The sequence below is a fragment of the Cetorhinus maximus genome, chromosome 23 (genome assembly GCF_964194155.1).
Source record: "Cetorhinus maximus chromosome 23, sCetMax3.hap1.1, whole genome shotgun sequence".
Taxonomy (NCBI): Eukaryota; Metazoa; Chordata; class Chondrichthyes; order Lamniformes; family Cetorhinidae; genus Cetorhinus; species Cetorhinus maximus.
In genome coordinates, this window is record NC_135901.1 from 17,604,655 (window position 1) to 17,632,360 (window position 27,706).

A 27,706-nucleotide genomic window follows, 5' to 3' on the forward strand; every position below is an offset into this window, starting at 1 on the left:
CCAAGATCATCTTCCGTTCCAGAGTCCGCTCCGTGGAGCAGGATGAGACGTGCTCACGTTTCTTCTTCCAAAAGGTACACAGAGAGCGCTCTGTGATCAGCAGCCTGAAGGAAGAAGACGGCTCAGTAAAGTCATCACGGTCCGACATTCTGAGGATCAGCAAATCCTTTTATGCCAGTCTGTATGACGTGAAGCCCACGGACAGCACGGCCTCCCAGTCCTTCCTGTCCTCTATCACGGAGGTCTTAGACCACAGTACGCGGGAGAGCCTAGACAAACCGCTAACTCCTGACGAACTGACTAAGGCCCTCGAGTCCTTCGAGAAGAGTAAAACCCCCGGAAGCGACGGCCTGCCGGCGGAGTTGTATTCGGCTCTGTGGGACTTGATCGGCCCAGACCTGCTTGAAGTGTACGAGAGTATGCTCCTGGCCGGCAGCATGTCAGAATCCATGAGGAAAGGCATCATCACCCTCATCTACAAGCACAAGGGGGAAAGGGAGGAAATTAGAAATTGGCGACCCATTTCACTGTTGAATGTGGACTATAAGATTCTGTCCAAGGTCATCGCCAACCGGGTCAAATCCGCTCTGGAATTGGTGATTCACCCTGACCAGACCTGCTCTGTGCCAGGCAGGAAGATCTCTGACAGCCTGGCGCTGCTCAGGGATACGATTGCCTATGTACAGGACAGGGGTGTGGATACCTGCCTCATCAGCTTGGATCAGGAGAAGGCCTTTGACAGAATATCGCACACCTACATGGGGGATGTGCTCTCCAAAATGGGCTTTGGGGAGGGAATTCGAAATTGGATCCAACTGCTCTACACTAACATCAGTAGCGCAGTCTCAATCAATGGGTGGGAAACAGATAGCTTTCCGATTAAATCTGGAGTCAGGCAGGGCTGTCCTCTCTCGCCTGTCCTTTTCGTGTGCTGCATAGAACCCTTTGCCGAGTCCATCAGGAAGGATCCGGGCATAAGAGGAGTGACGATCCCAGGCAGTGGAGGCACTCAGGTAAAAGCCTCCCTGTACATGGACGACGTCGCCGTCTTCTGCTCGGATCCGCTGTCGGTGCGCAGACTGATGCACGTCTGCGACCAGTTCGAACTGGCCTCGGGAGCCAAGGTAAATCGTGGGAAGAGCGAGGCCATGTTCTTTGGGAACTGGGCTGACCGATCCTTTGTCCCCTTCACTGTCAGGGCTGACGGCCTGAAGGTGCTGGGGATATGGTTCGGAGGGACCGGGGCATGCGTTAGAAACTGGAAGGAGCGAGTGGCTATGGTGAAAAGGAAACTGGGCATGTGGGAGCGACGCTCCCTCTCCATTGCGGGTAAGAACCTGGTCATCAGGTGTGAGGTACTCTCGCTGTTGCTGTACGTGGCGCAGGTCTGGCCCATTCCACACTCCTGCGCGATGGCGATCACTCGAGCCATCTTCCGCTTTATCTGGAGGTCGAAAATGGATCGTGTCCGCAGGGACGCGATGTACAAGCCTCTAGATAAAGGGGGAAAAAACGTGCCCAACATCGCCCTCATACTGATGGCCACCTTTGTGTGTGGCTGCATCAAGCGGTGCGTAGACCCTCAGTACGCAAACACCAAGTGCCACTACGTGCTGAGGTTCTACCTGTCCCCGGTGTTGCGAAGGATGGGTCTGGCCACGCTGCCGCGGAACGCTCCAAGTAGTTGGACCGTGCCGTACCACCTGTCCCTGGTGGAAAAATTTGTGCAGAAAAACACCTTTGACCACAAGTCCATCAGGCAGTGGTCAGCACGTAACGTCCTAGAGGCCCTGAGGGAAAAGGAGAGGGTGGACCCTGTGGGATGGTTCCCCGAGCAGACTGTCAAAGTCATTTGGCAGAATGCCTCATCGCCAGAACTTTCCAACAAGCACCAAGACGTAGCTTGGCTGGTGGTGAGAAAGGCCCTCCCCGTCAGATCCTTCCTACACGCCAGGAGTCTCACCCCCTCTGCACGTTGCCCTCGAGGTGGCTGTGGTGGGGAAGAGACCGTTGTTCACCTCCTTGTGGATTGTGCCTTTGCAAAGAAAGTCTGGAGAGAGATGCAGTGGTTGCTGTCGAGGTTCATCCCGAGCAGTTCTGTGACACAGGACTCTGTGCTCTACGGGCTGTTCCCAGGGACACACACCGAGACAAACATCGACTGCAGCTGGAGGATCATCAACTCGGTGAAAGACGCGCTTTGGTCTGCCCGAAACTTGTTGGTCTTCCAGCACAAAGAGTTGTCCCCGACCGATTGTTGCGGACTGGCACAATCCAAAGTCCAGGACTACGTGCTGAGGGATGCACTAAAGCTTGGGGCAGCTGCCGCAAAGGCGCAATGGGGAAGGGTCGCTGTCTAAGACCTTTCTACCACAGCGCACCGAGAGACTGGGAACTGTTTAGAGCCCCTCGGGCTGTACAGATCAAAATGAAAGGCCGTAAATGATTGTAATATTGTTTGTACTGATGCACCTGGTGATACATTTTGTAAAAGTTTAACCTGGATTGTACCCTTGTAATGTTGTTTTTGAAATGGTTTTGAATGTGATTGAAGATTTTTTATGAATAAAGTATATTTTTACAAAAAAAAAAATGATAATGTAGGTTGTTCTCCCAGGACGCTGTGGTGGGGAAGAGACCGTTGTTCACCTCCTTGTGGATTGTGCCTTTGCAAAGAAAGTCTGGAGAGAGATGCAGTGGTTGCTGTCGAGGTTCATCCCGAGCAGTTCTGTGACACAGGACTCTGTGCTCTACGGGCTGTTCCCAGGGACACACACCGAGACAAACATCGACTGCAGCTGGAGGATCATCAACTCGGTGAAAGACGCGCTTTGGTCTGCCCGAAACTTGTTGGTCTTCCAGCACAAAGAGTTGTCCCCGACCGATTGTTGCGGACTGGCACAATCCAAAGTCCGGGACTACGTGCTGAGGGACGCACTAAAGCTTGGGGCAGCTGCCGCAAAGGCGCAATGGGGAAGGGTCGCTGTCTAAGACCTTTCTACCACAGCGCACCGAGAGACTGGGAACTGTTTAGAGCCCCTCGGGCTGTACAGATCAAAATGAAAGGCTGTAAATGATTGTAATATTGTTTGTACTGATGCACCTGGTGATACATTTTGTAAAAGTTTAACCTGGATTGTACCCTTGTAATGTTGTTTTTGAAATGGTTTTGAATGTGATTGAAGATTTTTATGAATAAAGTATATTTTTACAAAAAAAAAGGTTGTTCTCCCAGGACGAGGCTATCCCATTGCACTTCGGGTGTGCTGATGCCTGCGATGTCCCCAAATGCGGGATACTCGACTGCAAAATTTGTGGTAGTGGGGGACTGCGTTCTCGCTCTCCCCTGGTTTACAATTCAAAAAATAGACTTCAACTTATTTGTTTAATGAGGTTCTTTGTTATATCTTATCCAATGTAAACAATTTGGGCCACAAAATACTCTTTCGAAATCTAGACTCTTTTGTTTTCCCTCCCGCAACTATCCAACCCCCATTCTTTTCCTCCCTGCGATTATCAACAGGCGATTATTCCATCTCCGCATCATTTTATCGCTGTCATTTCTTTTGCGGCCGCCAAATTCCACGCGCCATTTTTAACCCCGTATTTGCCCACTCCAATATTCTCTCTCAAACCCCCATATAATACCCAACCCACCATCAAAACAGTCCCTGCACTCCTTCCAGCACCACCCTCCACCTCCCAACCCACCCCGTATCTCTCTGGACTTCGTTATAATATCATCATTCATATACATTCACCATTTAAAACATGCAACTGCGAACCCTCACTATTTCAAACATGTGCAAGTACCCTGTCCCCATGTACATTCTAATTACCCCCCTCCGAAATCAACAGCAGCCTCCCACCCCCTCTGTATAATCTCCCACTTCAACAGCTCCCTCTGTGATTTCTACCTTCTCAAACTCCTGCCCCCCTCTCCCCATGTGTAAAGTCTTTCCCTGCCCCTTCTGCAGCTCACTTCCCCTGCTGTGTGTTTATCTCATAAACAGGCTTTCCATTCACTTGCCATTATTTCTTCAAGACTTCAGTAGCGCAAAGCGAAGAAATAAACGGAGAAAGAAAGCTGGAGAGAGACAGAAAGAAATCTAAACCCAAAACCTCCGTAAAATGAATAGAAAATGACCAACAGGAATCCCGTTTCTGGGCGGCTCCTTTGTTGTGAGTCGGACTCGGTGGAAATGGAGAAGAAACTGGGAAGCCGCGGCGAGGATGGGGGAGGCGCTGCAGCATCGCTTTAATGGGCAGCCCCGACCCCCAGCCCGGGGAGATCACCGCACGGCCGCCGGGCCCGGCCGCTCTCATTCGGCCTCTGAGAGCCGCACTCGCTGTTCCTGAGGCTGCGCTTGCCCCCCGCTCAGTTTCTCCATTGAATCCTGTTTCTCTCCTTGTTTCTCCCAACTCATATTCACCGCCTCATTTTCTTTTCTTCCTCTGAGCCCCTGAACTCCACCTGACAGGGTCATGTTGGAGAGCGGACATTGACTGTCCTGGGAAACAACAGCAAGAGGAGCTCAGAGGCCGGAGGAGCAAAGGAGCAGCGAGTTCAGTCACCAATCGGGGGCATTGAGGACTGGACCCTGAGTCAGTCAGTCAGGGGAGTCAGAGTGAACCCCTGGGGAATCAGTCATCTCTGAAAAATTAAATGAGTATCTCTTTTATCAACAACACAAGTTAACATTTCTCAGTATTTTTTTTATTCTTTGTTATCTCAATCCCAGGACATCTCTGTTGGAGTTCCTCAGGTCAGTGTCCGAGGCCCAACCATCTTCAGCTGCTTTACCAATCACCTTTCATCCATCATAAGTCAGACTTGGGAATGTATCGCTGTTCCTTCACTGTCGCCGAGTTGAAATCATGGGCCTCCCTTCCTAACAGCACCGACACCACATGGACTGCAGCAGTTCAAGGAAGTGGCTCACCACCATCTTCTCAAGGCAATTCCAGCTGGGCATCAAATACTGGTCTTGCCAGTGACACCCACATCACATGAACAAATTAGAAAAAGGAAAGAAACTGGAATTGTCTGTTCTGAATTTCTATCCTTTACTGACTTTTGTAAACTCCTTTTACAGGATACTTGAACAGGAAGATTTGCTGACAGGAAACTCAAAGAAAACATCACGTCAAAATCTGACAGATTCACTCAATACATCAGGAGCTGGATATCATTGAATCTTTAATATAGAAGGAGAAATGTTTTACCAATTGCACAGCCTGAAAAACCATTGCACCATTCACAGCGAGGACAAATTGTGTGGATGAGGTTTGAACTGACCATCCAACATGGACAGCCACAAGGACACCAGCACCATGGTGAAACCGTGGAAATGTGGGAACTGTGGGAAGGGATTTGGTTCCCCATCAAAGCTGGAAATTCATCAACGCAGCCACACTGGGGAGAGGCCATTCACCTGCTCCGTGTGTGGGAAGGGATTCACTCATTCATCCAGCTTTCTGAGACACTAGCACATTCACACTGAGCAGAGTTCAGTCATCTGCTCCGTGTGTGGGAAGGCAATCGGTCATTCATCAAACTTTCTGAGGCACCAGCAAACTCACAGTTTAGAGAGGCAGTTCACATTCTCTGTGCGCGGGAAGGGATTCACTCAGTCATCCTACCTGCTGACACACCAGCGCATTCACACAAGGGAGAGTCCATTCATCTGTTCCTTGTGTGGAGAGGGATTTAACCGATTATCCAGGCTTCTGACTCACCAGAGCATTCACACTGGGGAAAGTCCATACACCTGCTTTATCTGTGGGAAGGAATTTAATCGGCCATCCAAACTACTGACACACCAACGAATTCACACTGGGGAGAGGCCATTCACCTGCTCCATGTGTGGAAAGGGATACACCAATTCATCTGACCTGTTGACACATCAGCGAGTTCACACTGGCGAGAGGCCATTCACATGTTCCATGTGTGGAAAAGGATTCATTCGGTCATCCCACCTTCTGACACATCAACTTGTTCATACTGATCAGAGACCTTTTAAATGTTCTGACTGTGAGAAGACCTTTAAAAGTGAAAAGGATCTGATTACACACCAGCGAGTTCACGAGTGACTATGGGGATTGAAATCTGGTTACTGTTGCTGTTAATCCTGTTCAGGATTGAATTCTTTCATTCTGACAGCTGGAGTTTGTTTCTGCTGAAATATAATTGTGCAAATATGGGTGGCAGCTCAGAAGACTGGACAGAATTTAAAAAAAGAAAAGAATGACTGAAAGATTAATAAAGAGGGAAAAGGTCGAGAACGAGAGAAAGCTAGTTAGAAATATAAAGACAGATAGTAAGAGTAAATTTCGATATTTTAAAATGAAAAGAGTTAACAAAGTGAGGGTTGCTCCTATAGAAAGTGAGTCTGGGGAGTTAATAATGGCAGATGAATTGAAGAGGGATTTTGCATTGTCTTCACTATAGAGGATACAAGTAATATGCCAAGAATGGCTGTAAATCAGGATTTGGAAAGGGGGAGGAGCTCAAGAAAATTACAATCACCAGGGAAGTGGTACCGAGCAAATTGTTGGAGCTGCGGGCTGACAAGTCCCCCTGTCCTGATGGATTTCATCCTCGGGTCTTAAAAGAAGTGGCTAGTGAGATAGTTGATGCGTTGGTTTTAATTTTCCAAAATTCGCTAGATTCGGGGAAGGTCTCATCAGATAGGAAAATAGAAAAGGGAGGGAGACAGAGAGCAGGAAAGTATAGGCCAGTTAGCTTAATATCTATCATAGGAAAAATGTTACAAGTGTTATAACAGGGCACTTAGATAAATTCAAGGTAATCAGGCAAAGTCAATAAAGTTTTGTGAGAGGGAAATCATGCTTAACCAATTTATTGGGGTTCTTTGAAGAAGTAATAGGTGCTGTGGATAAAGGGGAACTGGTGGATGTACTGTACCTATATTTCCAGAGGGCTTTTGATAAGATGTCACATTAAAGGTTATTGTGGAAAATAAAATCTCATGGTGTAGGGGGTAACATATTGACATGAATGGAAGATTAGCTAGCTAACAGGAAACAGAGAGTGGGCATAAATGGGTATATTTCTGATTAGCAGAATGTGATGGTTAGTGTGCCACAAGGATCAGTGCTGGGACCTCAACTCTTTATAATTTATATAAATGATTTGGATGAAGGAACCAATGGTATGGTTGCTAAATTTGCTTATGACACACAGGTAGGAAAATAAATTATGAAGAGGACATAAGGAGGCTACAAAAGGATACAAATAGGTTAGGTGAGTGGGCAAAGATCTGGCAAGTGGAGTATAATGTGGGAAGATGTGACATTGTCCATGTTGGCAGGACGAATAAAAAATCATATTTAAATGGTGAGAGACTGCAGAGCTCTCAGATTCAGAGGGATCTGGGTGTCCCAGTGCATGAATCGCAAAAGGTTAGTGTGCAGGTACCACAAGAAATTAGCAAAGCTGAAAGAATATTATCGTTCATTGCAAGGGAAATTGAATACAAAAGTAGGGAGGTTATGCTTCAGTTATACAGGGCATTTGGTGAGCCCACATCTGGAGTACTATGTGTAATATTGGTCTCATTATTTAAGGAAAGATGTAAATGCATTGGAAGCAGTTCAGCGAAGGTTTAGTTGATCATTACCAGGAATGGGGGGGTTGTCTTATGAGGAAAGGTTGGACAGACTAGGCTTGTTGGACATAGCATGTCAAACTTTGTTTTTCACACATTGTTGTACAATTTTGTCTTTCGTACCTGAGTGTTTAACATCACCTGGCTGGAGCTCAGGAAGGACAACCTGGGGGAGGATCATACACCAGGAACAGAACTTCAGCCTGGACGCAGTCCTTTAGGGTCACACTGAGAGGGACAAATGGCATTTTGGTCTTTCTCATATTTCTTCACTGACAGCAAAACCCACATGTGGATTAATCCTGAGGTGTGTGAGAAATGTGTCACAGCCACTTCTGTGCAGTATATACAGCCTAAAGATGACCAAGGTCAGGCTGTGGAATCCAAGGCCACATAGAAAAATGGATGGAAAAATACAAACTCCCTGTAAATCTATCCCTCTGATTTCTGTTTGGAATCATTGGGTTTCAAAGTTCCCGAGTAGAAGGCTCCTTTACAACTGTGGTTGTACAACCTGAGTCAGGCAGTCTGGAAATGTGCTGTTAAATCAGAGATTGGTGTAAAAGTGTGCTCTGTTCCTGACTGAAACTGAAATGGCAGGAATAAGTCTCCAGTTTAAAAATGACTGTGGTGATTATTCTGTGAAGTTTTTAAGGTTTATTGGTGACAGTCCTGAGTCTACTACTTTAAGCCAATGTCAGCAACAACTTGTATTGACATAGCACCTTTAACATAGTAAAATGTAGCTAAAAGTAAATAGTGTAAAGTCTGTATTAAAATAACACAAGGAGGAATTCACAGGATCCTTTTAACTCCCGGGATAATTATACAACAGACATTTGATCTCCAGATAAAGAAGGACCTGCACCATGTTTCCAAGAATTCCCTGCTATATTGGTGTGTGTGTGTTAGATTCCAGGATTTTGTTGCAGTCTTCCTCAGTATTAACTGTACTTCCCAATTTGGTAATCAATTAATTCATAAATAAATCAGTTAATCACTTCCTCATGTCATTGTACACTGTGCTACTGAATTAAAGATTTAATGAACTGTACAACAAAGTTTTGTTAACTGGGAATTCTTATCTGTGATTTACTGTAATTCTGCTCCCAAATTTTAAAATTGGTTTTCTGATTTCTGAGTCCAAATCGTTTATATAAATTTGAATAACAGTGGTTCCAGCATTGCTCCCTGTGGAACATCAATTCCCACCTTTTACCAGTCTGAGTTGCTACTCTTAACCTCTTCTCTCTGCTTTCTGTTTTGTAACCCGCTTGTTATCCATAACAGTGTGCACAAGGTGACCAAGATCAGGCTCTGTGGAGTGAAGGGCCAGGCAGCAGATGGATGGAAATGGCTACAAAACCGAAATCAGAGGGTTAGATTTAGAGGGAGTTTGGAGCCATCTTTTCATCCATTCTGCCTTGTGGCCTGACCTTCACCGAGACCATCAATATAAGGGGAATTATCCGGAATACCAATAGGAAAGTAGAGGCTGCAATTATGCAAAGATGTTCTGTATTGTCTAAAATCTCCCACCAGGGCTGATCACCAGAGGAGACATAAACCGCCTAATATCTATTGGTGGCTTAGCTTTTTGTCATTATGTCTGTTCAAGATGTTGTCCATTATAGATTAAGGTTCAGAGAAAGTGCTGGAATTAGATAGTCAAAACTGCTTTGAGTCCCTGGAGGGTGATGTTTACTTGAATTTCTATAACTTTTTGGTCCTTGCAGACACTGATACTTTATCGCCAGTCTTAGTCAGTAACTTAGTTAGTTGGCGGTGTGAGGCAAAACCTGGTCCACCTGATCGATAGGAAGTGAATCCATGTGGGTTTGTGTGTGTGTTGTGTCAAACCAAGTGGAAGGTCCCATGTCCTTTGTAACAACATGAAGAGTCTGTTTTTTTTTCAAGATCCCTTCCTTTCCCCTCACTATTATCCTCAGTTCAGAAAACCCTTGTGTACATCATCCTCCAGCATGCTACTGTCTCCACTAAATACTTCCATCGGTCTTACTAACAGATAGGAATGGGATCACTGATATCACAGGAATAATTTCTGAAATGCTGCCATTCTGATTTTAAAGCTTCCTGGAGTAAGACATTGATCCAGACCTTCTCACCTAACACCAATCCTTATCTGCATCTGAGTTCCAGATTTTAATGTGATTGTCCCATATGTTTAGCATCTGTCCATCTGTGAGAGATGATGGGAATGCAGCCTCAGAACTTTGGTGAGATCAGATGAGACGATCTGCTGCACTTCATCTGATGGCTGAACAAGCCGATTCTGTAAAGGCAAAAGTGCCTCGTATGAAGGTTTTCCTTACTCGTGTTGCGAGATGATTTCTGCTGACACCTTGTTTGTCTGTGTTGAAGTTTCTGAAACGACATGTTGCTGTGGTGGTGAACTCCTGCCCACAGCTGGTGTTTCCAGTTGCATCAATCATCAATTAGCTTCCCACTTGTCATGATTAATGTTGAGGGCTTTCATGTCTCATCTTTGAAGCATTGTGATTGTGCAATATGGAAAACATGTTTAACCTCTTTAAACCTGGTTCAGCACATCCCCTCCACACACATTACAACAAATTGTCTTTGAGATCAGTTTTTCCTTTACATTCTGTATTGTTCTGAATATTAACTTTATCCCTGACCTGTCCTAACCCTCCTGCCGGTTCATTTATTGAAACCAAGGACTCCCCTTGTTCAAATGGTGAATTCCCTGTCTGCCCAGTTATTTCTTTAAGTTTGTGCCTTGTTTCACCATGTTCCCACATTTCAGTAACAAATATTGAAATATTTGTTCCACACCCACAGGGTTTCATCTGTTTAAAGCCACAAGCAAGAAAGGTCCAGTTTTCTCCTGAAGTTTGAGGCAAATCATCTTCCAAAATGATGCAGAGTTTCAGCCAATGAGGGAGATCCTGGTTAGGCCCCGCCCCTCATTCACTCCAATTGGCTGGAGGGCCAGCCGCACCCCTTTGGTCCTGCAACCTCTTGCTATTGGTTCAGAGCTGCCGTCAATCACCCAGGCATTGTGATGGGAGCATGCGCAGTGTGGTTGCTGGACATCAGTGCGCAGGTGCAATCCCGCCTCGAGTTTGGAGCATGGGCAGTGTATGAGGGCGAAGGAAAGCTGCTTGTTTGTCAGGTCCGCAGCCGGTAAGATAAAGGGCGGAATTGCAGGAGAGATGCAGCCGGCGGGTGGACGGGCAGGTTTCGTAAACACTTTGAGCCGTTCTGAAGCCAGAATAACAAGCTACCGGTTCCTCGCTGGTATCTGTGGGCGGCAGTTGCCCCGATCCGCGTTCCTCGGTGAGAGGCCCGGATTAACGACCGCCATCTTGTGCAGCAGGGCGCATGCGCGGTCATCCCTGCCCCTGTCAGCAGGAGGAGAGAATATTGTGCATTTCTATCCTGGACTGACAGGGATGGAGTTTGGAAAATGATTAATTCATTGATTTTATTGTCAGTCTGCAGACAGGAGCCGGAGAACTGAACCCAGGCAGAGGAGAGGGAGGGAGAAAACTGGGAGTGGAGGAAAGAAATGGTGGAGATGGGTTTGGATTTCAGCCCAGGGAGGAGGGAGAGTGTGTGGGACGGGAATTTACAGCTTTGGGGGAACAAGAGAGAAAACAATATTCCATTAAAACTAGAATTGTCTGTTCTGAATTTCCATCCCGGACTGACAGTGATGATTTTTATAAACTCGTTTCCCAGAGTATTAGAAGGGAAGGATTTGCAGATGTGAAACTCAAACCAAACATCTTCTGACAGAGTCACTTGATTCACCAGGACCTGAATATTCTCAGACTTTGAATGTGGAAGGAGAAATGTTTGTCTGTTCTGTCAGTGGGGAAAGATACTGAACTTCAGTGTCACTGGATAAACACCGAGGCACACACACACACACCCAAGTGAGAGTGTTCAGTGAACTGACTGTGGAAAGAGCTTTAACCAGTTAAACAGCCTGAAAAAGCATCACATCATTCACAGTTTGGAAAACCATACACATGTTCTGTGTCTGGACAAGGTTTCAACTAATCATTCAACCTGGAGAGACACAAGGACACCCACACTATGGAGAACTGTGGAAATGTGAGGACTGTGGGAAAGGATTCAGTTACCCATCCCTGCTGGAAAACCATCGACGCAGTCACACAGGGGAAAGGCCATTCACCTGCTCTGTGTGTGGGGAGGGATTTACTCAGTCATCTGGCCTTTGGTCACACCAGCGAATTCACACTGAGGAGAAGCTATTCAGCTGCACTTCCTGTGGAAAGAGGTTCAGGCACTCTTCAGCACTCACTGTACAACAATGCACCCAAATTGGGGAGAGGCCGTTCACCTGCTCCGAGTGTGGGAAGGGATTCACTCAGTCATTCCATCTTCTGACACACCAGCGAGTTCACACTGGAGAGAGGCTGTTCACTTGCACTTCCTGTGGAAAGAGTTTCAGACAGGCATCCTCCCTCATTTTACACCAGCGAGTTCACACTGCGGAGAGACCGTTCACATGCTCCGTTTGTGGGAAAGGATTCAGTCGGTCATCCAACCTCACTGCACACCAGCGAGTTCACACTAGGGAGAGGCTGTTCACTTGCTCGCTGTGTGGGAAGGGATTTGCAAAGTCTTTCAACCTGCTGACCACCAACGCACTCACATTGAGAAGAGGTTATTCAACTCTCGGTGTGTGGAAAGGGATTCACTCAGTCACGATGCCTCCTGAGACATCAGCAAGTTCATAAGTGACTGCAGGGGTTGGATCCTGCTGTTCTTGCTGCTTGTAAGCTTGTTTAATATTGATAGTCTGGCAATATTTTGTTTCTGCTGATGTTAACAACCCTATAACTGGCCGGAGTCTAATATTCTGAAGGTGTCACTGATTTTCAGGGCTGCAATGTCCCTTTTTAAAAGCACCATCTGTGATCCTTCCCCTTAATTTGAAAAACTTTCAGCAGGACCCCCTTGACAAAATTATGAACTTTTACTACAATCGTAAATTGATATTTGGTGAAAAATCTACAATTCAGTGTCTGAAAGATTCAACTGCAGGGATCTAAATATTTTTTTTCAATGCCAATGGGAAGAGGATAACCAGGGAAAGAGTAGGGCCCATTAGGGACCAATGGGCCTTGACATCTTGACCAACATTCAAGGCTATGGGCCAAGTGCTGGTAAATGGGATTAGGTAGGTAGGTCAGGTGTTTCTCACATGTTGATGCAGAATCGATGGGCCAAAGGGCCTCTTCTGCACTCTGTGATTCTGAGACGATTTCAGGTGTGACGGGAAAAATGCAGAGACACACAAACCCAGGTTAGAGCATTCCTGAAGAACTGTGTTCAGTTCTGGGCAACAAACATCAGGAAAGATAGAATGGCCTAGGAGGGAGTGTAGCACATATTTACCTGAGTGATCTGAGCTCCAAGGGTTAAGTTACAGAATGAGATTACACATAAGAGTCACAGAGTCATTATGGCACAGAGGAGGCCATTAGACTCATTGAGTCCATGCCAGCTATGTAGAGCAATCCAATCAGTCCCGTTCCCCTGCTCTATCCCCGTATCCTTGCAAGTTTATTTCCCTCATGCTTCTGTCCAATTTCCTTTTGAAATCACTACCATGTCCATTTCCACCCCCCTCATAGGCAGTAACCTCCAGGTCATCACCACTCACTGTGTAAAGATATTCTTCCTCACATCTCCCGCAGCTTTTACCCAAAATTTTAAACCTCTGTCCTTGAGTCCTTGTATGATCAGCTGATGGGAATAGCTTTTCTTTGTCCACCATATCTAAACCTGTCATAATCTCGTACACCTCTCCCAATCTCCCCTCAACCTCCTTTGCAGGAACCATTCTGGTAAATCTCCTCTGCACCTTCTCAATGACCTTCACATCCTCCCTAAAGTGAGGTGACCAGAACTGGATGCAATTCTCAAATTGTGGCCTAACCAGAGCTTTATAAAGAATTCAACATAACTTTCCTGTTTTTGTTCTCAATATCACTATTTATGAAGCTCAAGATCTAATCGGCTTTGCTAACCACTCTCGTAATACATTCTGTCACCTTCAGAGATCAAAGCCATGAAGCCCCAGGTCCCTCTGTCCCTGCTCACTCTTTAGAGCTGTGCCATGAATAATATTTTCCCTCTCCCTATTCCTCCTGATAAAATACATCACCTCACTGTGAGGGTTGTAATCCCTGGAATTTATAAGATTAAAAGCTGATTTGATCAAAGTTTTTGGGATATTGGAACTGACAGGATAGATAGAGAGGAACTATTTCCACTGGTTGGGGAATCTAGGACCAGTGGGCAGAGGCTAAACATAGAATCAGGTTCTAGCACCTTTTCAGGGAAAGGGTTCCAGATCAGAACAATTCTCTGTTGGTGCACTTCCCTGTTTTTGTACTCAGTACCTCTATTTATGAAGCCCAAGACCCCCATATGCTTCACTGATACCCCCTCAATCTGTCCTGCCACACGAAATTGGTTCCACAAATGGTTTAATCATCACTCGTACTCACAGAACCTACATAATGATACAAGATTTAAAATAGTTCCTGTAATATGTGCCCTGAACACCACACACCCGTCCCTAAGGTTATGTCATCCCATCTACAAGGACCTTGATGTTCGGATGATAAGGGAATTATCCAGGAATTTCATAAGTCAGAATGCAGGGAGAGAGATGGGTGGACTATGACCACCCAGTAGCCAAGACCCCGGTGTTAAGGCAGTTTTGGGAAAACACCGCGATCGTCCCTGTGATAGTGACACCAGTAAAAAGGGTGGAGGGAAGAGAGGGATCAGTGACTGGGCTGGAATAGGGGCCACGGCTGGCACGGCCGCTGGGAAGCACTTAGACATGGAGAATATTTGGGAACAGGACGAGGCTGTGAGGCAGCAATGGACAGGAATCTTCAGTAAAAGAAATAAAAGGCAGAGAGATGAAATCCTGGAACAACAAGAAGGAGTGAAATCCAGAAAAGAGATGGTGGACGGACGGATCGAGAGAAAAGGAACGGTCAGTGAGATCATTCAGCAGAATAAGATTGAGGTGAAAAGTCAGAACATGTCTAAAGCTGTTCCCTGTGTGATGTAAGGAGGGTTTTTATTGGATCAGATACAACAAGGCCAGGAGGACATTGAAAAGCAATAGAGAGTCCAACAATAGAGAGCCCAAAGGGTCTGGAGGGGGGAGAGTTAATAAACTCAGGGAATCACAGGCTGCACGAACCTCAAGTGTGACCCCAGACCCATTGTAAAGCAGTGAACAAATAAATCCCTGATTTTACTGAGACTCTTTTCCGTGTCGCAGCTCCTGTAAATACTGACGGGAAAGGGACTGGAATCTCAGGAGGCTCCAAACCGCTGACTGCTCGTGTGGAAGTGATCTCCAATCAGATTAACGTGCTTCTGCTGTGAGTATTCAATAAAGTGTCTGAACCTTTCATTGTGCTTCCTGTCCAATATCCCCCTCATCCATGGACTTTCTGTTTTACCAACTGGGGGAAACAAAATGCCCGTTCACTGATTGGTCTCGATGGCGGCTGGTTTATCCAGAATGCCCTGTGGGTCAGAAGGTCCCCTATCAATGAGAACAGGAACCCAGAGCGCCAGCGTGGGGACCGGGCTGTGCTCTGAGGCAGGGGCACAGCTGGGCGATGTTACTGAGGTGGAAATGGGTGGTTTTAGTGATTTGTAGTCAGAAGCTCAGCTTGGGCTGAAACATGACAACAAGATTGTGAACAGTCTGGTTCAGCCTCAGAGACTGCAAGAGGGATGGAGTCGGTGGTTAGGGAGTGGAGACAATGGCTTTCATCTTCCCAACATTTAAATGGAGGAAATTTCTGCTCATCCAGTACTGGATGTCAGACAAGTTAGGACAGTGTGTGAGTTGGAGGTGATGGTGTTCATTGACACCTGTTACCTTCATACTTCTAGGTAGTGGATGTTGAGGGTTTGGGATATTCTGCCAAAGTTCTGGTTGAGCTGAAGATGTATTAAACACATCTTCACCCCCTGCACCTCCCACCTCTCTCTTTCATCCCATGGAGGCCAGAGTCTTGTGTAGACCCAGACCAGGTGACAGGTTCCATTCCCTGAAGGACATTAGTGAACCAGTTGGGTTTTTATGACAATCCGGCAGTTTTCGTGGTCACTTTTCCCTCGTGCCGGCCCCACAAATTACCAGATTCATTCAGCTCAATTTCACAACCTGCATTTGTGTTTTTGTGGATTCTCTCTCACACCTTTTTTTCTGTTTTAAATCAATTTCACAGGGTATTAGAAGGGGATGATTTGCAGTCGGGAAACAGAAACAAAACATCACAGCAGAATCTGACATTCGCTCGATTTATCATAACCTGAATATCATTTGATTTTGAACATGGAAGGAAAAAGTACCATTCACAGTGGAGAGAAATCGTACATGTGTTCTGTGTGTAGACGAGGCTTCAACCGATCATCTGGCCTGTCAAGACACCAGCGCAGCCACATCGGGGAGAAACCATGGAAATGTGGGGACTGGGGGAAGGGATTCAGATTCCCGTCAGAGCTGGAAGAGCATCGGCGGAGTCACACTGGGGAGAGGCCGTTCACCTGCTCAACGTGTGGGAAGGGGTTTACTCTTTCAAGCTACCTGCTGAGCCACCAGCGAGTTCACAGTGAAGAGAGACCTTTTAAATGCCCAGACTGTGGGAAGTGCTTTAAAAGTTCCTGCGAGCTGATGTCCCATCAACGTGTTCACACTGACGAGAGACCGTTCAGGTGCTCTCAATGCAGGACTGGGTTCTGGCGATCATTTCAACTCACTGTACACCAGCGAATTCACACTGGGGAGAAGCCATTCACCTGCCCTCAGTGTGGGAAGGGATTCACTCAGTCATCTCACCTGCTGACACACCAGCGAGTTCACACTGGGGAGAGGCCATTCACCTGCCCCCAGTGTGAGAAGGGATTCACTCAGTTATCTAGCCTGCTGACACACCAACGATTTCACACTGGGGAGAGGCCATTCACCTGCCGTCAGTGTGGGAAGAGATTCACTACCTCATCCAAGCTGCTGACACACCAGCAAATTCACACTGGGGAGAGGCCATTCATCTGCCCTCAGTGTGGGAAGAGATTCACTACCTCATCCAACCTGCTGGCACACCAACGAATTCACACTGGGGAGAAGCCATTCATCTGCCCTCAGTGTGGGAAGGGATTCACTCAGTTATCTAGCCTGCTGACACACCAACGAATTCACACTGGGGAGAAGCCATTCACCTGCCCTCAGTGTGGGAAGGGATTCACTCAGTCATCTCACCTGCTGACACACCAGCGAGTTCACACTGGGGAGAGGCCATTCACCTGCCCTCAGTGTGGGAAGGGATTCACTCAGTCATCTCACCTGCTGACACACCAGCGAGTTCACACTGGGGAGAGGCCATTCACCTGCCCTCAGTGTGGGAAGAGATTCACTACCTCATCCAACCTGCTGACACACCAACGAATTCATACTGGGGAGAGGCCATTCACTTGCCTCCAGTGTGGGAAGGCATTTATTAATTCATCCCACCTGCTGACACACCAACGAATTCACACTGGGGAGAGACCATTCACCTGCCCCCATTGTGGGAAGGGATTCACTACCTCATCCAAGCTGCTGACACACCAACGAATTCACAATGGGGAGAGGCCATTCATCTGCCCCCATTGTGGGAAAGGATTCACTACCTCATCCAACCTGCTGACACACCAGCGAGTTCACAAGTAACTAAAGTGGTGGGATTTTGCTGGTAATCACATCCAGGACCGAACCATGTTCATTGGGATCTGTTTCTGCTGATGTTAATAAACTACAGACCACTTAGGGGGGCTAGTATTCTGGATAAATATCAAATAAATTAGTTTTGTGTTAAAAGACACAATGTGTTGAACCTTTTTAATATCTCTAACACAAGTTCATTCCTTTTGAAATGCTCTCCCTCCATCCTCACCCCCAACAACTGGTGTGAGGATCTCATGGAGCTTCTTTATCACTAAGATTGAGACAATCGGATCAGCTGCCTCTGTTGCTTCCCTCCTTTCCACTCGCCCTCCCTAAAGTTCCCCATTACCCGAGCTCTGAACTCTCATCTTTCTGTTTTTTCCCTTCCATCTCCCCTCATGCCCTCTCAGAGTTCATCTTGTCCATGAAATTCACCTCTTGCTCTATTAACCCTACACCCACTAAACTACTGATCAATCAACTTCCCCATTTTCACTGAATATGTCAACAGTTTTCTCTCTCAAGTACTGTCCATCTCTCCTTCAAATCTGCCATCATTATACCCATAGAACCATAGAAAAGTTACAGCACCGGAGGCCATTCGGCCCATCTTGTCCATGCCAGCCCGAGGACACCCAGGTGCTCTTTCTAATCCCACCTTCCTGCACCTGGCCCATAGCTCTGTAGCTTACAGCACTTAAGGTGCAGATCCAAGTACTTTTTAAAAGAGTTTAGAGTTCCTGCCTCTACCACCAACGTGGTCAGCGAATTCCAGACACCCACTGCCCTCTGCGTAAAAAAGTTCTTCCTCATGTCCCCCCTATACCTTCTGCCACTTATCTTGAATCTATGTCCCCTGGTTTTAGAATTCTCCACCAAGGGAAACAATTTTATCCTGTCCACTCTATCTATTCCCCTCATCATTTTGTACACCTCAATCAAGTCACCTCTCAGCCTTCTTTGTTTAAGGAAAATAACCCCAACCTATCCAATCTCTCCTCGTAGCTACACTTTTCTAACCCTGGCAACATTCTTGTAAACCTCCTCTGCACTCTCTCCAGAGTTATTATGTCCTTCCTGTAATGTGGTGACCAGAACTGCACACAATACTCCAGTTGTGGCCTCACCAGTGTTTTATACAATTCCAACATTATATCCTTACTTTTATATTCTATACCTCTGCCAGTGAAGGAGAGCATTCCATATGCCTTCTTTACAACCTTGTCTACCTGAACTGCTGCCTTCAGGGACCTGTGTACTTGTAGGCCGAGATCTCTCACTTCATCTACCCCTCTTAGTATATTCCCATTTATTGTGTAATCCCTGTAACTGTTTGACCTCCCTAAATGTATGACCTCACACTTCTCTATGTTAAAATCCATCTGCCACTTTACCGCCCACTGCACCAACCCATCTATATCGTTTTGGAGATTATGGCTATCCTCTACACTATGCACTGCTTGGCCAATCTTTATGTCATCGGCAAATTTCCCAATCTTTCCCCCAACGTTCACATCCAAATCGTTAATATATAACACAAACAGCAAGGGTCCCAACACTGAGCCCTGTGGAACACCACATGAGACAACTTTCCATTCGCAAGGGCATCCATTGACCATTACCCTTTGTTTCCTGTTACAAAGCCAACCTTTTATCCAGTTTGCCACATTACCCTGAATCCCATGGGCTTTTACTTTCCTGACCAGTCTGCCATGTGGGACCTTGTCAAATGCCTTGCTAAAATCCATGTACACAACATCCACTGCACTACCTTCATCAACCCTTCTTGTCACTTCCTCAAAAAATTCAATCAAATTTGTGAGGCAAGACCTTCCTTTAACAAATCTATGCTGACCATCCCTGACTGGTCCATACCTTTCCACCTGACAGTTAATCCAATCTCTCAGGATTGATTCTACTAATTTGCTCACTGCTGATATAAGACTAACTGGCCTATAATTGTTTGGCATTTCCTTTGATCCCTTTTTAAACAATGGAACTACATTTGCATTTCTCCAGTACCTCCCCTGCATCTAGTGAAGATTGGAAAATCAACCTCAGAGCATCTGCTATCTTCTCCCTGACTTCCTTCAGCAGACTCGGAAACAATCCATCTGGCCCTCGTGACTTATCAGCTTTCAAGGATTTCAACCCTTCGAGTACTTCCTCTCTATGACTATCCCGTCCAATATCTCGCAGTGTTCGTCCTGGACTACTCTATCTACATCCTCCCTTTCCTTTGTAAACACGGAGACAAAATATTCATTCAAAACCCTTCCCACAGCCTCTGCATCCACACACAAGTTTCCATCTTCATCTCTGATGGGTCCCACTTTTTCCTTAACTAACCTTTTAGCATTAATGTATTGGTAAAACATCTTTGGGTTATCTTTAACTTTACTTGCTAATCTTTTTTCATGCCTTCTCTTTGATTTCCTTATTTCCTTTTTTACTTCGTCTAGGATATCTGCAGTGCTTACTTCTTTGTGCCTATTGTGCACTTCCTTTTTCTGTTTGATCTTCCCCTGTATTCCCCTAGACAACCAGGGTGGTCTAGATTTGGCAGTACCACTCTTATTTTTGTAGGGGACATGTCTACTTTGTACAATTAGGATCTCGCTTTTTAGTGCTTCCCACTGGTTTTCCACTGTTTTATCCTCCAGCAGTGCTGTTCAGTCCACCTCAACCAAGTCCCTTCTCATTTCTGCAAAATTTGCCTTCCCCCAGTTCAAGACTTTTGCTCCTGCCTTATCTCTGTATCTCTGTTCTTTTCCATGGTAATGCTAAATCTAACTGAATTGTGATCACTGTCCCTGATATGGTCACCAACTGTCACTTCACCCACTTGCCCTTCTTCATTCCCCAAGACTAAGTCTAGAATTGCATCTCCTCTCATTGGGTTTATCACTAATTGGTTAAAAAAATTTTCTTGGACACATTGCATGAAGTTTTCTCCCTCAGTTCCCATTATATTGTTTGAATCCCAGTTGATATTAGGATAATTGAAGTCTCCGACTATTATTGCCCTCTTGTTCTTACAAGCAGAAATTTGCCTACATATTTGTTCTTCTATCTCCCTTTCACTATTTGGGGGTCTGTAGTATACTCCCAGTAGTGTGACTGCCCCTTTTTTATTTCTAAGCTCAATCCATAAAGCCTCGTTTGTTGATCCATTAAGTGTTTCATCCCTTCTCACAATTGGAATTGATTCTTTAACCATTAGTGCTACCTGCACCCCTCCCCCATCCTTTTTTAATCTCCTACTCTATCGTGTCTGAAGACTCTATAACCAGGGATATTAAGCTGCCAGCTTTGTCCCTCCTTTAGCCAGGTCTCCGTTATAGCAATGACATCCTGCTGCCATGTGTCTACCTGTGCCCTTAACTCATCTACCTTGTTTGTAATACTCCTTGCATTGAAGTTTAAACAGTTTAACCCCGTCAATTTCCCTTGCTGGACACTTTGTAAACTTTGCTTCTCCTGTAACTCCATGTCTATCACAACGTCCCTAGCTAATGTTCTACCTCCACTTTTCTGATCTGAATCTGACCTATCTGATCCTACTCCTGGGATCCCATCCCCCTGCCACACTAGTTTAAATACTCCCCAACAGAACTAGCAAAAGCTCCCACAAGGACACTGGTCCCAGCTCTGCCTGGGTGCAGCCTGTCCGGTTTATACACGTCCCACCTTCCCCAGAACCAGTCCCAGTGCCTCAAGAATCTGAATCCCTCCCAACTACACCATCTCTCCAGCCACGTATTCATTTGGCCTATCCTCTTATTCCTGCTCTTGCTAGCAGGTGGAACAGGGAGTTATCCTGAGATTACTACATTTGAGGTCTTATTTTTAAATTTATTTCCGAGCTCCCTAGATTCTGCTTTCAGGCCCTCATCCCTCTTATTACCTATGTTGTTGGTACCAATGTGTACCACGACCACTGGCTGTTTACCTTCCCTCCCCAGAATGTCCCGCAGCCGCTCTGTAACATCCAGGACCCTGGCACCAGGGAGGCAACATACCATTCTTGATTCACGTTTGCGGTCACAGAAACGTCTGTCTGTGCCCCTAACTATTGAATCCCCTATCACAATAGCCCTGCCACCTGTTTTCCTCCTGCCCCTCTGAGCAGCAGAGCCACCCACGGTGCCATGAACTTGGCTGTTGCTGCTTTCCCCCGAGAGGCCATCCCCCCCAACAGTATCCAAAGCGGTATATCTGTTAGAGAGGGGGATGACCACAGGGGACTCCTGCACTACCTTCCTGAGTCTTTTACTGTTCCTGATGGTCATTCTGCCTGTGTAATCTTCACCTGCGGTGTGACCACCTCGCTAAACGTGCCATCCATGACTTGCTCAGCATCGCGGATGCTCCACAATGAGTCCACCCGCAGCTCCAGCTCTGAAACCCGATTCGCTAGAAGCTGCATTTGGACACACCTTCCTCACACATGGTCGCCATGGACGCTGGAAGCGTCCCTCATTTCCCACATCCTGCAGGAGTCTCAAAAAGCAAATCCTTGGCCCCACTCTCCTTCCATCTACTGCCCCATCTACAGCCTCTCTGTCCTCTCCAAAGTCCTTGAACGTGTTGCCACCTCCCAAATTCCTGCCCATCTTTCCCAGAACGCCATGTCTGAATCCCTCCAATCATGTTTCTGCCCCTGCCACAGGACTGAAACAGCTCTTATCAAAGTGACAAATGACATCCTATGTGACTGTGACAAAGATAAACTCTCCCTTCTCGTCCTCGACCTGTCTGCAGCATTTGATGTTGACCACATCATTCTGCACCTTCACCTCTCCCCTGTCCCCTGGGTGGGGCTGCTCTCTCCTGGTTCCATTTTTCTCTTTCTAATCATAGCCAGAGTATCACTCACAATGTCTTTCCTCTCAACTCACACAGTTACCTCTCGTGTCCCCAAAGGCCTCCTCTTATTTCTCATTAACCTGTTCCAATCAATGACATCATCTGAAAACACTGCCACTTATCACATTTACACTAACAGCTCCCAGCTCTGCCTCACCACCACGTCTCTCGACTTCTCCACTCTTCGTAAATTATCAGACTGTTTGGTGGATGTGTAGAAATTTCCACCAATTAAATACTGGCAAGTCATTGTTTGAATGGCTGGTAGAAGCAGATTTAGTTATAACTTTCAAAAGTGATTTAGATTTTAATTTAATAAGGAAAGATTTAGAGGGCGATTGGAAAAGAGCAGGGGAGTGGGACAGAATGGTAACATTTTCAGGGACGGTACAGGCACAATGGGCTGAATGGCCACCATCCCTGCTCCATGATTCTATCATCATGTTTATTATGAATCATTATATTATTATAGATGACAGGATCTCCTAACAGTACAGCAGAGAAGGAGGCTGGTTGGCCTATTGAATCTGTGCTGACAAATTCGACGAGCTATCCAGTTAGTCCCACTCCCCCATTCTTTACTCATCCCTGCATCATTTCTCCTTCAAATATTTATCCAATTCCTGTTTGAAGGTTACTCTCGAACCTGTATCCATCAGATAGTGAATTCCAAATTCTTAACACTTGTTACTGAAAAGATTTCCTCATGATGCTAGTGTAAAAGCAAAATATTGCGGATGCTGGATATCTGAAATAAAAACAGAAAATGCTGATCAAACTCAGCAGGTCTGACACCACCTGTGGAGAGAGACAGAGTTAACAATTCGATTCCGTATGACTCTCCTTCATTGCACAATACCAAATATAGGATAGCCTGTTCCCTAGTCGGTTCCTCGACATTCTGGTCTAAAAGACATCTTGTATACTCCAGGAATTCATCCACCACAGTATTATTGCTAATTTGGTTTGCCCAGTCTATATGCAGCTTAAAGTCACCCATGATTATCGTAGCACCCTTTTTACATACATCTCTAATTTCCTGTTTAACGCTGCCCCCTACCTTATCACTACCGTTTGGAGGCTTATAGACAACTCCCACTAATGTTTTCTGCCCTTTGTTGTTTCTTAGCTCCACCCGACTGATTCTAGATCTAGATTTTCTGAGCCAATATCCTCTCTCACTACTGCACCGATTTCATCCTTAACTAACAATGCTTTTTGCTTGTCTGTCCTAAATATCGAGTACCCTTGGATATTCAGTTCCCAGCCTCGGTCACCCTGCAGCCATGTCTCTGTAATCACAGTCATGTCGTACCCGTTTACATTTATTTGCACTGTTAATCCATCTACCTTATTGCGAATGCTCCATGCATTCAGATACAGTGCTTTTAGACTTGTCTTTTTAACATTTTTTATACATCTCTTTTTGTACTATGGTCCTATTTGCTGCTAGCCCTTGTTTCCTCTGCCTTCCACTTTTGCTTTCTACTTTTCTATCTTTCATTCCTATCTTTGTTTCCCTTTCTTGTGTCTCCTCACTCAGTTTCCCATTCCCCTGCCAGTCTAGTTTAAACCCTCCCCCACAGTACTAGCAAATACCCCTGTGAGGATACTGGTCCTGGTCCTGCTGGGGTGCAACCCAATCAGCTTTTACATGTCCCATCGTTCCCAGAATCAATCTCCATGCCTCAGGAATCTAAATCCCTCCCTCCTACATCATCTCTCCAGCCATGCATTCATCCAGTCTATTCTCCTATTCCTGATCTCGCTCGCACATGGTGCTGGATTCCCCATACCTAGTTGCCCTTGAGAAGGTGGAACTGCAGCAGTCCATGTGGTGTAGGTACACCCACAGTGCTGTTAGGAAGGGAGCTCCAGGATTTTGATCCAGCAACTGAAGGAATGGCGATATATTTCCAAGTCAGGATGGTGAGTGGTTTGGAGGCAAACTTCCAGGGGGTCGTGTTCCCATCTATCTGCTGCCCTTGTCCATCGAGATGTCGTGGGTTCAGAAGGTGCTGTCGAAGGAGCCTTGGTGAGTTCCTGCAGTGCATCTTGTAGATGGTACACACAGCTGCCTCTGTTTGTTGCTGGTGGAGGGAGTGAATGTTTGTGAATGGGGTGCCAATCAAGTGGGCTAATTTGTCCTGGATGGTGTCAACTTTCCTGAGTGTTGTTGGAGCTGCACCCATCCAGGCAAGTGGAGAATATTCCATCACACTCTTGACTTGTGCCTTGTAGATGGTGGACAGGCTTTGGAGAGTCAGGAGGTGAGTTATTTGCGGCAGAATTCCCAGCCTCTGACCTGCTCTTGGAGCCACAGTATTTATATGGCTGGTCCAGTTCTGTTTCTGCTCAATGGTAACCCCCAGGATGTTGATAGTGGGGGATTTAGTGAAGGTAATGCCACTGAATGTCAAGGGGTGATGGGTAGATTCTCCCTTGCTGGAGATAGTAATTGACTGGCACTTGTGTGTTGCGAATGTTACTTGGCACCTGTCAGTACAAGCCTGGATATTGTCCAGGTCTTGCTGCATTTAGACATGCATCGCTTCAGTAGCTGAGGAGTCGTGAATGGTGCTGAACATTGTGCAATCACCAGTGAACATCCCCACTTCTGACCTTATGATGGGAGGAAGGTCATTGCTGAAACAGCTGAAGATGGTTGGGCCTAGGACAATACCCTGAGGAACTCCTGCAGTAATGTCGTGGAAATGAGGTGATTGACCTCCAACAACCACAACCATCTTCCGTTGTGCTAGGTATGAATCCAACCATTATAGAGTTTCCCCCCTGATTCCCACTGACTCCAGTGTTGCGAAAGCTCTTTGATGCCACACTTGGTCAAATGTTGCCTGGCAGTCACTCTCACCTCACCTCGGGAGTTCAGCTCTTTTGTCCATTTTGAACCACAGCTGTAATGAGGTCAGGAGCCGAGTGACCCTGGCATTAGTGAGAAGGTGTTATTTCTAAGCAAGTGCCACTTGATACAGAAACAGGCCCAATCTCGATGTGGTGATGAAAATTTTTGTTCACAAATTAAGCTTTGAGTGACACTGTTACAATCCATAATTTTCCATGAATCAGAATGTGCCCCATCAGTGACCACAGGAGCCCAGTGCGATTACTCAGCACTCGGTTGCACTCTGAGCATGTGCAGTACAAGTGGTGGATGTGGAACATGCTGATCAAGAGCCAGTAGGAGATGTCACTGAATTACAGAAAATATCAAATCCAGAAACAGAGCATTCTGTTCAACCAGTAGGAGATGACACTGAATTACAGAGAATATCGAGTCCAGAAACAGAGCTTTCTGTTCAACTGACCTGTGCTGGAGTTTATGTTTTGCATAGACACATTCAATTTCATCTACCTCAAGTCAGTTTTTCAGCATATCTTTCTTGACACAGGTACCAGCACTGAATTAAAAGCAAAATACTGTGGATACTGGAAATCTGAAATAAAAACGGAAAGTGATGAAATAACTCAGCAGGTTGTTTCCACCAGTTTGTACCAGCATTGATCTTTGTGAATTTCAACTTCGACCTTTTTCCAATCTGCCATTGCAGGTGGAGGTGGGGGTGAATTGCACAGATTGCATCATGGAGGAAGGTCCAGACATTCGGGTTTCTACATACTTTAAGTACCTATTGTGTGTATTGCGCTGTCATGAAAATATAATACTTTTCATAATATTATTTTGATATATTGTAAAGGTTGGTTAATAGTGGAGTTTAGATTAGTTTCTCTGTGTTGATGTGTGTGGTGGTGGGGGGGTGGGAGGGGGGGCGGGAGAATTTAATGGAATTGGAGACAGCTGGTCTGCAGCTTTTGAATGATCAAAAGGGAAGCTAGGTTTGAAATGCTAAATACACAAACCTGGCTGAAGTTTTAGAATGTGAGGTGCGAGGAACATTTGCATTTTTATATAAATTAGGTTAGTTTGAACTTCAAACAGATGGTAAGATGTTACACCTAGCCATAAGAAGCTAAGTCATACAGTGTTTATTTTTCCCAAAGGTTACTGATAATATGAGTACTATGAAAAATTTATAATAAAGTTAAAAGTAAAGTTTCAAAGAAATATTGGGAATTGGAATTTACATTAAGAGAGAAGCATGTATAAAGGAGATGAGGTTATATGTAAGAGGGAAGGCATTCTAAGATCTAACACAAGTGTGAAAAGCCTCCAGCCTGTATGCATTTGCTGTCTACAGGAACCGAAGCTAAGAAAATTCACTTTGAATATCACTGCCCAAGGTTTTGTGTGCTTTACCAAGGTCTGTTAAACTTATGTTTTGTTTCACTGTTGCCTTAACAGAGGTGTAACTGGGAGCTAGATTAATTAGGGGAGTTAGGAGTTATTATAATCGTAATTTGTAGACCTATGAATGTGCTTAAAATCTTTTATTCTGTTAATGAATGTTTATTTTAGTTTTAAAAAAACTCTAATTGTGGGTGGACTTATTACTACTGAATTCAAGGCACGCATCTCGAGATAAAATACAAATTGCAAAACGGTAGTGGCAGCTGTTTCAGGTTTCGCTCTGTGATTTGAGCAGCTCGGCATTTACCATCCGCCGTGCCATAACAGCGCCCAGGGTCCCGATCTCGATTGGGAAGCCGATGCATTGAATTTTGTGTTCCCAAGTCAAGCTATCAATGGCGGATTATTTACCCAGAACAAACCGCGTTGCAGAAAGTCCCCTATCAATGACTATAGGAGTCCAGTGCGCAGGTACAGTGTGGGTGTGCGCTCTGAGCATGCTCAGTGACAGTCATGGTGACAGAGAGGAGGAGCGGGCGGTTCGGGAGGCGGGAGGAGATTGTGAGCACAGGGTAGGATTGGAAACCGCGGCTGGACTGGGAACTGGAGCAACTTCTGGGGTAGGCCCCAGGCCCCGTGTTTACCCCGCGGTGACAGGCCCGGGGGGAGGGAGCGATGGAGCCGGCGGCTGGACGGGGAGGATTTGGAAACACTTTGTGGATCCGCAAACCCTGAGAAATAATTATCAGCTCCTGGTTTGCAGCTGCGGGGCTTCTCCCTCCCGGGAACAGGCCCAGGTTAACGGCCGCCATCCTGGGTCAGCGAGTGGAGGATGGTTCACATCAGAGGATGGGGGAGGGAGCACAATAAATAAGACTTAATTTATAAAAAATAAATAAATTTGGGCTCAAATCAATGAGGATCTGATCTGTGTTTGGGAAACTGTTAACAAATGGCCCCTTGTAAAACATGATCTCCATTTGTAGAATTTATTAAAAGGATACAGAGAATTATCCAACACTTTATTTAGATTTCAGCCCAGGGAGGGGGGAGAGTGTGTGGGACGGGGATTTGCAGCTTTGGGGGAACAAGAGAGAAAAAATGTTCCATAGGAACTAAAATTAACTGTTCTTCATTTCTATGCCGTGCTTACAATGAGGACTTTTGAAATCT

The 27,706-nt window shown here is 45.9% G+C and overlaps 2 protein-coding genes and 1 non-coding gene across 3 annotated transcripts in view; 2 read left to right on the forward strand and 1 right to left on the reverse strand.

Annotated features, from left to right (window-relative positions):
- LOC144697431 (uncharacterized) overlaps positions 1-27,706 on the reverse strand; it is a 101,229-nt gene that overhangs the window by 22,907 nt on the left and 50,616 nt on the right. The gene's annotated exons all lie outside the window — the stretch shown is intronic.
- On the forward strand, positions 3,184-3,349 carry LOC144698586 (U1 spliceosomal RNA). The gene has a single exon (XR_013580534.1). It is a non-coding gene; the product is annotated as a U1 spliceosomal RNA (small nuclear RNA).
- The window catches only part of LOC144697442 (uncharacterized), a 79,305-nt gene continuing 67,544 nt past the window's right edge, over positions 15,946-27,706 (forward strand). Inside the window, 2 exon segments of the mRNA XM_078569419.1 lie at positions 15,946-16,343; positions 16,401-17,331. Of these exon segments, the coding sequence (XP_078425545.1) occupies positions 16,030-16,343; positions 16,401-17,331 (1,245 nt within the window). The 5' untranslated portion in view covers positions 15,946-16,029.